Genomic DNA, 13,392 nt, shown 5'->3' with positions numbered 1-13,392 from the left:
TAACCACAACACTTTGGATGCATCTTGAACTAGAGAAGTTGTCACGCACACACTAACAGTGTAGGAAATGGCAGAGACAGAGGGATGGAGAGAGTGGATGGTGGCACTTTTTTTTTTTTAAGGGGGGAGGGGTGCTTCTTAGAGTGATATAGTACATACTGTAAGCCAACCTGGCTTTTTTTTATAAGGGGGGTGTGTGAAAAAAAAAAACTGCGATGCACTGAATCCGCAAAAGGTGAAGCGTGAAGTGGAGAGGAATTACAGTAAAATGAATTTAATGTCACTTATGAAGACAGTTTTTCATTTTAACATGACCTTTTTATCTAATAATTTAATATTAAAATATTAAATGTGGTATGAATGACATGAAAAAAAATAGCATCTTCATTTTATGGAAAAAATATAGTGTATATATATAACAGAACCTAACACCAATTAAAGATGGAGTGGTGGTATGTGACCCATCCTAATTTCTTCAATTGACCTTTAATTAACCCATCATGCATGTTTTTTGGAACAATAACTTTCAAAGTACCCTCAAAAAACCTATGTAGTCATGGCGAGAGCGTGCACTCTACTCCACACATGAATGCTGGAAGTGAGATTGAAACCCGGACTCTCAGAACAGTGAGGCAGATGTACTGATGTATTATGTACGACTAGATGTTAATATTGCATTGGATTTTGTTATGGCGTGCCTTATTTTACGGCCAAAGAATGTAATACAGCTTCAGGGTGCAGAAGGTGTTCATCTTCAGATTAGGCTATTCATGATACTGTGGTACACTGCGCACAGTGAAACGCTTCCTGTGGTGAGCCTAAGGCAATGTTTGCACAGACAGATTGCTTGAACACCCACTGCCTCACACCGCCTCAACTCAGCTCCACCAGTGCCCGCACCTTGCTGTGGATGAAGGTGATGCCATCCCGGTGGCCCGCCAGCTGTCCGACTGGCTGCGGGAGATCCTCCCGCAGCGTCCTCCTGTCCCACACTTTGCACAGCGCATCATCGCTCCCGGAAAACAGCAGCTGGGACGAGTTGTCGGCAAATGCCACTGCGTTCACATCATCCTCGTGGGCATCAATCTGCCAGAGAGAACAGAGAGACCATTTCAGCTAGGATGATATTTGCCTCTATGTTACATATTACAACACACATCAAACCACTAATAATAATAATAATAATGATTACACATAGTGGTTATCATCATACCCAAAGATGCTTTAAAACCCCATGCATTATTCATTCACTCCATATTCACACCCCCTTGTGGCAAGCTACTTGTGTAGCCACAATTGTTCTGGGGAACTCAGACATGGCTGCCTTTTTGCAACCACAACCAAACATCCAACCAAATACAAACCCAATTTCTATGAAGTTGTGACATTGTGTTAAACATAAACAGAATAAAATGATTTGCAAATTATCTTCAACCTGTAATTAATTGCATACACTTCAAAGGCAAGATATTTAATTTCTCTCTTGCTTCTCATACAGTGTAGCTTTTTTTCCTGCTCTTGCTCCGCTTGCTTTGCCTCTGTTGACACTTTTTTTTTCTTGCTGATAAACTAGTTTTCTTCTAAAATATATTTTTTTAGAAGCAGCGACTCCTGGATACTTTTAAATCTATGGGACTGTATTTTTCTTTTTTGTGGATAATGAGTTGTTTCATCATTACGTGGGCGTAGCCTGCTAATTAGCACAAGCCTGGTGTTAGCAACAAGACCAGCCATCAAGATGCCTCCCTTCTCGACTGAGGACTATCATGGACTACTGCAGAGGGTTTCAATTCTGGAATCGAAAATCTGCCGTATTGAAGTCTATGTGGATGTAAATGGACAGTCGGGAAATGAAACCACTCTACTGATGTCTCAAAATGGTGAGCAGAGGTCTGCTAACAGACAGCCACCTAGCTCAACAACGAGGACTGAAGTGAACTGTGGAAAGGATTACTGACAACCCAGCAGTTCTCCCTGGAATTTACTGGGAGCAAAGCCCAAACATATGAGTTAAAAAGGAAGACACAACAGCACCAGGAGATTACCAAAGAATCTGGCTGGCCTGCGTTGCGGGCCACCTCAACAACAAGTGAACGGCCATGGACGGTCGTTACAGCAAAGAGCAAGAAAAAAAAGAATGTTACTCTGCAAAATATTGATGTCAGATTTGTAAATAGATTTGAGAAACTCTTACAAGACCTCATCCTCCACCACCATTGAAAGGTATGAAGTTAAATCATCCAAGAAAAAATAGGGACCCCAAACATTAATAGTTGGTGATGGAGCCATCAAGGATGTGAAACGCTTTTGCAGTGAGATGAACACAAAAGTACTGTATTTTTGTCTGATAGCTCTCAAAAAATCCTGGAGATCATTGATCAGCACCCAAATGTGAAATCTGTCATTATACACACAGGGGCCCTGGATGTTCTCAAGTAGCAATCAGAGGTACTGAAGCGAGATTTCATAGATCTCCTAACAAAAGTGCAAGGGATGGATGCTGAGATTTTTTATGAGTGGACCTCTCCCACTTGTACGATCTGGAGATGAACGTTTCCCGAGGCTCTGTCAATTGAATAGGTAGGTGGTTAGGCAAGGTGTGCACTGCACTACCCGTGAGTTTCATTAACAATTTCTGCCTTTTTTGGGAGAATAAAAATCTTTACAAAGCAGATGGTTTCTGTCGAAATTAACAAAGGATTAATTTATTAGCTGCCAACATTTTCTAATGTTTGCGTCATTCACCGCCCTGTAAAGAAAATGTTAACAAAAACCAAGGACAAAAGAATCCAGTTGTTCCCAAATAATCAGAGGAACAAGAGATAAGGCGAGACAAGGTGTACACAGATTCATTTGCGTCATCCGAACAATGTGGAAAAGTCAGACGAGTCCACATTCCAAATTGTTTTTTGAAATTGTGGAAGTTGTGTACTCAAAGAGGACAAGAACCATTCAGACTCTTATGGAGACAAAGTTAAAAAAACAACAGCATCTGTGATTCTATGGGGCTCTATATTTCAAGATGGTGCCAACCAGTGTGACAGCCTTCGGCACGTTCTCCCTGGTACTATTTGTGTTTTTGTGTTTTTCAGGCATCTTGGGACACAAGTACACAAGAGAGGACTTGCTAACCATCAGAGAGTCGTCTCCTGACTTTTTTTCAACAACTCTCACCAATTCACTGAATCTTTTTCTGGATTTGCTCGCCGGCGCGCTCTTCAAAGCCTCACGACGAAGCGGGATGCAAGCCGATACACAAGTCCGCCTGCGTAAGAGAGGAGATCGTCCAACGCTTCCGACGATACATTTTGCAAACTTACGCTCCCTAGCCAATAAAATGGATGAACTTCAGCTTCTGATTAAGACCTGCAAAGACTCTGTATGTTGTGCGGCTCCGTGCTTCACGGAAACTTGGCTTTGTGGACTATTGGCCAACGTCACCATCATACTCCCTGGCTTCAACCTCCATCGTGTAGACCAGGGGTGTCCAAACTTTTTGCAAAGAGGGCCAGATTTGGTAAGGTGAAAATGTGTGGGGGCCGACTATTTAGCCTGACATTCTTTGAACCATTAACATTAAATACAAATTAACTTTTTGGGATTTTTTTTTAATTTAATTACAAATGGCATACTTTTACATTTTTTTTTACATTTAGGTTTTTACCGAAATCACAAACCACAAAAAATTAAGAAAACTATAAAGGATATCTAAGTTCATGTGAAACATTACATATTATTCACTATTATATGCTCACTGTAGGAAAAGTGCTGAAAACAAAACAATGATCACTGCATATTCAAACTGTGATTTTGACCATCACAAAAAAATTAATTAACTGAGATTTAAGAATTTATTCAACTCAGAGGACTTAACAAAGGTCTTGCCTGCACTAATGTGAAGGGTGATACTGGGATCTTGACTGCAGTATGTAGTCCATGTCTGGCTCAAGAGCAGTGGTTTTGATGCGCAAGACGTCACGCAGGTGAGAGTCACTCAGTCTCGTCCTCATGCGGCTCTTGTTAATGTTCATAACGGAGAATGTCTTCTTGCACATGTATGTGGAGCCAAACAAGCTCAGCATTTTCTTAGCAAATGTCCGAATTGCTTGGAACCTGCCTTCATCCAGCTGGCGGTAGAAGTTGACAAGAGGGAGCTGTTGGTGCCGACTGCGATGCTCGGCGTCACACTGCAGCTCAATGAGCTCCAGTTGCAGGTGGTCTGGAGCTCAACCATTTTCAATACACAGTCTTTAATAAATTCACCCTCAGTGAAAGGTTTGCAGTGCTTTGCAATCAGCGTTGCCACTTCGTAGCTTGCCTTTGTGGCATTTTCATTTGACTCACGGACTCTTGTGAAAAAGCTTTGCTGTGCCGTTAAAACAGCTTCCAGTTGCTTCACTTTTTCACTGCGTTTGTTCCCAGTTAGCTTGTCGTAGCTAGCATGTTTCGTCTGGTAGTGCCTCTTGATGTTAAATTCCTTGAAAACAGCCACAGTCTCTTGGCAAATTAGGCAGACACAGTTGTTTCGTATTTCAGTGAAAAAATACTAAAATTTCCACTTGTCCTGGAAGCGGCGGCCCTCGCGGTCAACTTTCCTTTTTTTGTTTACAGACGCCATGTTAGAAATGGGCTGGGCTGAAACGATCACGCAAGGTCAAGGGTCACGGCGGCCAGAGTGCGGCCACAGGGCTACTGCCATCTTCTGGTGAAATGAAAAATATGAAAAATAGCTTTTTGTACACATGTATTTTATACTGTGGTCAACAGTGCTGGCGGGCCGCATATTATTGATTTCATGATAGAGGCCGCGGGCCGGTAAAAATTTGTCCACGGGCCGCAATTGGCCCGGGGGCCGGACTTTGGACATGTCTGGTGTAGACCGTGTCGCTGAGCGAACAGAAAACGAAAGGCGGTGGAATGTGCTTTTATTTTAATGAGAAATTTGTGCACGTCACACAGCTCAGCACACACTGTAGCCGCCTTTTAGAGTCGCTATTTTTGAACTGTAAGCCGTTTTGTTCGCCACGTGAGTTCACATCTATCATCTTACTCGGTGTTTACATTCCGCCTCAAGCTAGAATGAATGCAGCACTGGTAAAGCTCGTCGAACAGATGAACGAGATTGAGAAAAAAAAAAAAACACCCAGATTCGCTGCTCATTATCCTAGGAGATTTTAACACAGCTAAACTTAACCACAAACTCCCTAAATATAAGCAGCACCTTAAATGCGCAATGAGGGCAAATAACACCAGATCATTGTTACACATCCTTCAAAAACGCATATTGTGCAATTCCTCGCGCACCCATTGGCTCCTCTGATCACTGCTTGATGAACTTAATACCTACATACAGGCAAGCACTTAAATGTGCAAAGCCTTGAGTGAAATCAGTTAAAAAGTGGACCAACGAGGTCAAATTAAAACTTCAAAGCTGATTTGACTGTACAGACTGGAGTGTCTTCCAAAATTTGTGTCCGCATCCTGCCTCAAAGTACAACTTGCTCCTTTCTTCGCAAAAATCTTTAACAGGTCTTTAGAACTGTGTGAAGTACCAGCCTTCTCCAAACGCTCCACCATTATATCGGTCCCCCAAAAAGCACCAGTCTCAGGTCTTAAGGACTACAGGCCTGTTGCCTTGACATCTATGGTCATGAAGTCATTTGAACACCCTGTGTTCAAGAGCGGTCACAGGTCCCCAATTGGACCCACTGCAGGTTGCCTATCGAGCTAACAGGTCTGTGGACAATGCCGTCAACATGGGTCTGCGCTTCATCCTTGAACATCTTGACAGAGAGTGTACCTATGTGAGGATCCTGTTCGTGGATTTCAGCTCTTTGCCTTCAACACAATTATACCTGAACTTCTCCAGCTCAAAGTCTCGCCCGCCTTCTCCCGGTGGATTTACAACTTCCTGACGGGCAGGACACAGCAGGTGAGGCTGGGGGACACCACCTCATCCACGTGCACTATCAGCACCGGGGCACCCCAGGGTTGTGTCCTCTGCTCTACTCTCACTACACGAAGGACTGCACCTCGTGGCATCCGACTGCCAAACTCCTGAACTTCGCAGATGACACCACAGTCATGGGCCTCGACAAAGACAGTGACAGGTCTGACGAGAAAAGAAGTGGCGAGACTGGAGCTTTGGTGCGGTCAACACAACCTGGCGTTGAACACTATAGACTGTGGAGATGGTTGTGGACTTCAGGAGGCATCCTTAACCACAGCTGCCCCTGACACTGTCCAACTGTCTTGTGTCAACCGTCGAGACCTTCAAGTTCTTGGGAATTACAGTCTCAGAGGACTTGAAGTGGGGGACGAACATGAACTCCATCCTCAAAAAAGCCCCAGCAAAGCATATACTTCTTGCAGCTTTTGAGGAAAAACGGCCTGTCACAAGAGTTGCTGAGACAGTTCTACATACCGGTTATCCAATCAATACTGTGTACCTCCATCACAGTCCGGTTTGGGGCCGCCACAAAAAAGGACGAACAGACAGCAACGGAGAATTTAAAACCGCTGAACGGATTGTTGGCGCCACACTACCCACTAACGAGGACCTGCAGCCAACGCGAACTAGGTCCAGAGCAGGCAGGATCCTTCCGGACCCTCCACATCCTGGCCATCAACTTTTCCAGCTCCTTCCGTCGGAAAAACACTACACATCAATGAAAGTCAAAAGTAGCAGGCATTTGAACAGTTTTTTCCCTCTGGCAATTCATTAAATTCTTGATCAGCGAACCTACTATTTTTCTGCCTTGTGCCATGTTAGGACACTCACTCACATCCTGCTGGTCCAATCAGTATTGGTATTAGTAATATAATGTATATTTTATATATATATATATATATATATATATATATTTAAAATATTTTGTAGACCGCACGATTCGTCATTTTAAACTGCTCCCTTTGCACAATCGAAATTGTTAACACACTTATCTATATAGATTTTACATCTTGCACGTCTTAAGGAATAGTTCCTAGAAATAGAAATGTCTCTTGTTCTTGTTGCTATGTTGTTCCTTGTTCTTTGTTATGCACATCGTACCAGAGAAGCACTGACTGCCGAAGAAAATCCCTTGTGTGTTTTTACACACGTGGCCATTAAGTGCTGTCGGCTGATTCTGATTCTGTAGTACCAATGCCATGCTCAACTTACAGATCTGTGAAATGACCACTAATGCTGAAATTTACATACAGGCTTTTGAGTAACATATGCTGCCATTCAAGCAATGTCTTTTTCATGGACGCCCCGCTTATTTCAACAAAACACCGTCAAACCACATTCTGTGCATGTTACAACAGTGTGACTTTGTAGTAAGAATGCTGGTACTAGACTGGCCAGCCTACAGTGCAGACCTGTCTCCCATTGTGTGTCTCCCAGGACATGTGTGGGGCATTATGAATCGTAAAATATGACAGACACCCTGTTCTGGTGAACACCTAAAGCCTTACATCAAGCAAGGTTGGGAGAGAATTTCAAGTACAGGGTTCCCTCACTATTTTGCGCTTCACTTTTTGCAGCTTCAATGCGTCCCGTTTTTTTCATACCCCCCTTCTCCCCCCCCAAAAAAATGCCAGATCGACCTACAGTATTACGGGAAGATGCACTGATACAAAGTGCATGATTGGTCCCCGCCGCAACATTGACCAATGTGAACATGTATGGAATTACCTCATGAGCTGATTGACTAGGCATCATTGAAGCCTCACCCAGCAACTTCCTTTCCATTTTCTACGCTGTTGATTGTGTGCGCGAAAACCTCTCTTGTTCACAATGCTGCCAAAGCGCTGTGCTGATGTGAAAACTTCCTCCGAAGCATCCAAGCAGAAGAGGAAGATGATGACGATCGGCAAGAAAAAAAATACTGGATATGTTGAAAGACAGCTGAAGTTGTGCTTTTGTGCAAGCCATTACGGCGTGAATGATTCAACAGCCCTCCGAGAGCCATCACCTTATCTTGGTGGAGGGATTTGTGTGTTCCCCATGATCCTAGGACCTAATTTGTCTGGGGCTTCACACCCCTTGTAGGGTCACCCATGGCAAAAAGGTCCTAGGTGAGGGACCAGACAAACTACGACTCCAAATCCCCTATGAAGAGTGCAAATACTGGATCACGGTTTCCCTTGCCCGTACGCGGGTCATCGTGGGCGATGATGAAGAGGCTGAAGAAAGTGCTGACGAACCACAAGCTGCATGAAGGCAATGTTCCATCTAATTTTTGATGTGTCTGAGCAAACACACTAAGAGTGAGCACCTCTTTTGACCACTGTGAGCAACAAACGTATGCACTGTGGTAAATCAGTGTCATCCATTGAAGTTACATGGCTTTTTAAAAGGTTCATCTTACATTCCCATCACAACATTTTTAAGAACAATTTTGAGTTTTTTCAAACTTACACTGAAAATGTCAACAACAACAAAAATACAATACAAACACATACCAAGCCAACTATTAACTATAAATATGAAATGTTGCTTCCAAATTTGTTTCATTTAATTTTTTTTAACCCATATTGTAACCCCCATCTGTTTTCTTGGTGTAAAACTGAATTATTGCTTGCAGAATATCTTTCGCAATGCATGTTGAAAGCTGAATGATGCTCCAAAACAGTTTTAGTGTTAATGTTATGTTGCCTCCTATATTTAAAATACAGAATTAGCTTTGTGGGCACGGTATTGTCTGTGCTTTCATCCTCAATCAGGCTGTGCCAAGGTGGAATTTTAACATTATACACATCTCATCCTGTACGTTCTACCTTGGCTTCAGACCAGACCTTTCTCACTAAAAAAAGAGAAAATCGCATCCAGTTTCACCACTTTTTCTTCTATTATTCACATACCCTGGTGTTTGTAATTATGAGTGTACCCCTTTAAAATGTGTGTGTGTGTGTGGGGGGGGGGGTGTCAGGTAAACTAGGAAGTAGAGTGTGTGGCCCAGTGTGGCCACTGATTTAAAAAAAAAAAAAAAAAGACTGGATGTGCTCATTGGCCACTAAAACTGAAGTCGCCAGCGGCCATTTTGATACTCCCAAAACAACCAGGCCGACATGTGCAGCGACAATGGTTAATCGCCATTTTCATGGCTGTGAGAAAACATTCCACAGATAAGTTAGAAAGATTTACTTTTATACTTTTGTTTGTTAGTAAAGTTTTTTTTTTTATTTTCTGATGAGCTTAATTCACTTGAACAAAGTTTTGATGTACATGTACACTGTTCACTCTCTGCTTCACCTTTATAGGCCGACGGTTTTTCGCGAGAAAGCGATGTAAATATTTTCCCAAACTTCATCAGTGGATAACCAAAAAAAACATATTTTCTGTGAAATATTGCTGAATTTCATAATACAGAACTCTCCAAATTGAATTTGATTTTCACATATGAGGAAACAAGTTTAAATTTTCTGTCTGAAATAGGTCGTCGCAGAGACAAGAAATGAACAATGCGCTTGGCGTGTATTTTCCCATTGCGAGTCCTTATTTCCAAACCTGACCTAAAATTTTATGTTTTATGACAAAAAATGCTAAGTCTTTTGCTCTGTTATGATAATAGCGCTTCATAGCGTATCTTGGGAAAAGTTAACGTCATGGAAATCGGGCCCTAGGTAGTATGCGAGGTTTCTTGGTAGTCACGTTATTATGTCTTTCCTTTGCACTTAGCCTTTTTTGTCTTAACAAGTAGAATTAAAAATCCTTTATGTTACCATAAATGAAAAAATGCCAAGCTCACACAACCAGTTTTCATTCTACATGGCAAATTTTGAGAAAAACCCCGCCATAGTCCAACCTGTAAACCATGTCCTCCATACATTTTGGGAGTATCAAGATGCTAACCAACTGGCTTCAAACAATCGACATACCGCTCAATATGTATGCGCTATCCATTATTGTTATTATTTTTTTTGGATCAGTGGGTGTAGCTGAGCACCAGCTCTTTGTGGGAGGCAGTGTGCTGGCCTGTTAAAAAAAAAAATCTCAGGTTGTAGTTCAATGCGCTGGATCTGTTTTCCTCTGCGTTGAGAGTGTGCGACAAGTGTGCAAATGCGCAGTTGCGCAGCTTAGAGGGAACACTGCATGGAGGGATTTACCCTTTTTGGCAAGTATAGGTTGGTTTAAAAAAATTTCAAAAGGGGTGAGGGTTCTAGTGGCAACAACGATACTGATTCTCATTATGTGGAGGGAGAACAATATCGTCCGAGCTGACAAGTTTAGCAATTTTGTTGACAGTGTTATGTCCTTGTACAGGGGAATTCTGAAGCAGAAGGAATGTTTTCTCAAAGATAAAAACCTCAGTTATATAGTCAGGAATGTTGGATTACTGGGATTAATTGTACATAAAGTTATCTCATATTTGCTCTCTTGTTTTGCTTATAATGCTTGATGCTATACGTCCTTAAACGATGTGATGTAACGAAGAGAGGCACATTGGTGGGATAGAGAGGATGTCACAATGGTGAGACAGAGGGGACGTCAAAAGGGTGCGTCGGGAACATCCTGCGTTCTTTGCGGTACAGTGGAAGACATGCTCTTGCTTTGTTTGTCACGGTTGCTTTATCAACTCATGCTTGCTTTGTTTTCACAGTTACTTTGTACATCAGATTTGCTGCATTTGTTGCATTCCGGACCGCCCAAAGGAAATAAAAAGGAAGATTCGTGGCAATGCGGCCAGAAGATTGCACACATTTCCTACGTTCACCTTGCATTCTTGAATATCGTATTTTAAATGTCCTAGGTTGCATAAACCAGACAAAAACCTCCAGGAGAAGATTCTCCGAGTAAAGAATTTTAATTCCGTACTGCAATAAATGTTATTGTTTTATTGTTATTGTTTAACTAGGCACTTGTACTGTTGTAATTTTTGTCTCAAGTATGCAAAGTATAAATACTGTACTGTTTATCAGTTTGAACATAAAATATCTTGACATTTGTACAGCCATTCATCCATCCATCCATCCATTTTCTTAGCCGTTTATCCTCAAAAGGGTTGCGGGAGTGCTGGAGCCTTTGCAAGCTGTCATCGGGCAGGAAGCAGGGTACACCGTGAATTGATGTCCAGCCAATCGCAGGGCAGATGGCGACAGTCAGTCAGAGTCACTCACAACCACACCTCAGGGCAATTTAGAGTGTCCAATTAATATTGCATGTTTTTGGGATGTGGGAAGAAATTCCACACAGGTGGGAACCTCGGAACCCTTTACAGTTGCGCCATCGTTCCGCCATCTTGTCTTGTCTTTGTAGTGTATTCAATTAAATATTGGTTGAACATAATTTGCAAATCATTGTATTGTTTTTATTTATGTTTAACAGTGTCCCAACTTAATTGGAATTTGATTTATACATTTTTGGGTAGTGTAGTTATAACCAAAGGTACACCATTCCTGCTGTGAAACAGAAGTGGATCACTGTTTTGGAGTGTATGAGCTACAAAGGCAGGGGAAACTTTGTCAAAATTAATGGCAAGATGAATGCAGTATGTTATCAAAAAAAAAAATACTAGAGGAAAATTTGCACCTAGCAGCCTGAAAGCTGCACATGGTACATACTTGGATATTCCAACATGATCCAAAACACAAAGCCAAGTCGATCAGTCACTGGCAGAATTAAGTAAAAGTTCTGGAGCGGCCATATCAGTCTCCTGATGACAATATCATTGAGCTGTTTTTGCAATTGCAAACCACAAGTAAACCTGGCCCTTAAAATTAGAGGGTCATGCTTTGGGTATTGCTAATGCCTCAGCTCGCGTGGATGGAACCCACAAAAACTCACCTTCAGTGTTCTTTTATTCTGCTCGAGGTCAAAGACATAAAGACAGCCATCATTTGCTCTGAATGTAGAGGAGAAGAAGAGACTGAACAAACTAGTGTCATGTCTATTAAGAAGCTCTTTGTACTCAAAAAGCAGCAATTCTTTTAAGGAGTGCTCTGTGAGCTTCTCAATAGAACAGACATTAGAAGATAATGAGATGATCAAATTCAAACATCTTGCTATTTCCCAGAAAAACAAACTGCATTCACCCTCCCAGGATCTCTTTGCCATCTGTGGATGCAGCCAGTGAGAACACACAGAACCTCCTCTCATCTGGACTACAAAACAAACACAAAACATATATATAAGCAGGTTAACTAACGCGAATTGCAACAACACTTAGGTAACTGTACGACACAAAATGGTTCACATCTTTAAGGATGTTATTTTTAAACAGTACATGAGATATTTGGTGGAGTGATGGCCTCAGGGGCCGCAGTCACTTTTGCAATTACCAAAGACACAAATGGCGAAACAGTAAAACGTGAGAAAAAGCTGACAATATACGGCCTCCTCCTTTTGCCACATGGCAATGAAGGGAAAATTAGGTTCATTTGGTAGAGAGTGATGATTTACCTGCTTTGAAAATGTATAAGTAACTATGAGGTGAAACACTAACTTGAGGTCCAATGCAGTGTGGTCGCCACTGTCCCCATTGATACTGCACAGATGAACTGCAGGGGAGACACAAACAGATAAATGCTTCAACTCCCATTTATCATTAAAATAACATAATACGTTGTTTGAGATCATCCACCCATTTTCTTCCGCTTCCACACTGTGGAGGAAACTCATTTTGGCTAATTGTATCCTGAACCTTGTTCTTTCGGTCATGACCCACACCCTGTGACCAGAGATGAGGGTAGGAACGTAGATCAACAGGTAAATATTTCGGCTGAGTTTCTTCACCACATTGGACCAATACAAAGACCGGATGATTGGAGGTGCTGCAACGATCTGCCTGTCGATCGACAGTTCCCTTTTTCCCTGACTCGTGAACAAGACGCCAAGATATTTGAACTCCTCCACTTGGTGCAGGATGGCATCCCCAACCTGGAGAGAGCACCCCACCTTTTTTCGACTGAGGGCCATGGTCTCAGATTTGGAGGTGCTAATTTTCGTACCAGCTGCTTCACATTCAGCTCTTAACTGCTCTGTTGAGAGTTGGACATCATCATCATCTTGATGAGGCCAACAGAACCACAACATCTGCAAAAAGTAGAGATGCAATACTGAGGCCACCAAGTTGGAGCCCCTCTACACCTCAACTGCATCAAAAATTCTGTCCATAAAATTTATGAACAGAATTGGTGACAAATGGCAGCCTTGGGGGAGTCCAAACCTCCCTCACTGGCCCAAACAGCCTGTATCAGGGGATTCGCTACACCATACTCCTGAAGAATCCCCCACAGGACTCCCTGACGGACAAGGTTGAATGCCTTCTCCAAGTCCACAAAACACATATAGATTGGTTGGGGGAACGCCCATGCACCCCTCAAGAACTCAGGAGGGTAAAGAGCTGCTCCACTGTCCCATGGCCAGGACAAAAACCACACTGCTCCTGGTGAATCTGAGATTTGACT

General features: G+C 42.4%; 1 protein-coding gene across 8 annotated transcripts in view; it reads right to left on the bottom strand.

Annotated features, from left to right (window-relative positions):
• dcaf11 (ddb1 and cul4 associated factor 11) overlaps positions 1 to 13,392 on the bottom strand; it is a 130,745-nt gene that overhangs the window by 39,446 nt on the left and 77,907 nt on the right. For all 8 annotated transcript variants that reach the window (XR_009792798.1, XR_009792799.1, XR_009792797.1 and 5 more), the window contains 4 exons: positions 12,429 to 12,483; positions 12,019 to 12,087; positions 11,771 to 11,828; positions 901 to 1,086 (listed from right to left, as the gene is read on the bottom strand). Coding sequence is in view for 5 of the 8 variants with exons in the window: in XM_061805765.1 (XP_061661749.1) it covers positions 901 to 1,086; positions 11,771 to 11,828; positions 12,019 to 12,087; positions 12,429 to 12,483 (368 nt within the window). In the remaining 3 variants the exon portion in view is untranslated. The remainder of the gene's footprint in view (positions 1 to 900; positions 1,087 to 11,770; positions 11,829 to 12,018; positions 12,088 to 12,428; positions 12,484 to 13,392) is intronic.

The sequence above is a fragment of the Syngnathoides biaculeatus genome, chromosome 19 (assembly GCF_019802595.1).
Source record: "Syngnathoides biaculeatus isolate LvHL_M chromosome 19, ASM1980259v1, whole genome shotgun sequence".
NCBI lineage: Eukaryota > Metazoa > Chordata > Actinopteri > Syngnathiformes > Syngnathidae > Syngnathoides > Syngnathoides biaculeatus.
The sequence above is the reverse complement of the archived record's forward strand: the minus strand, read 5'-3'. Positions and strand labels throughout refer to the sequence as shown.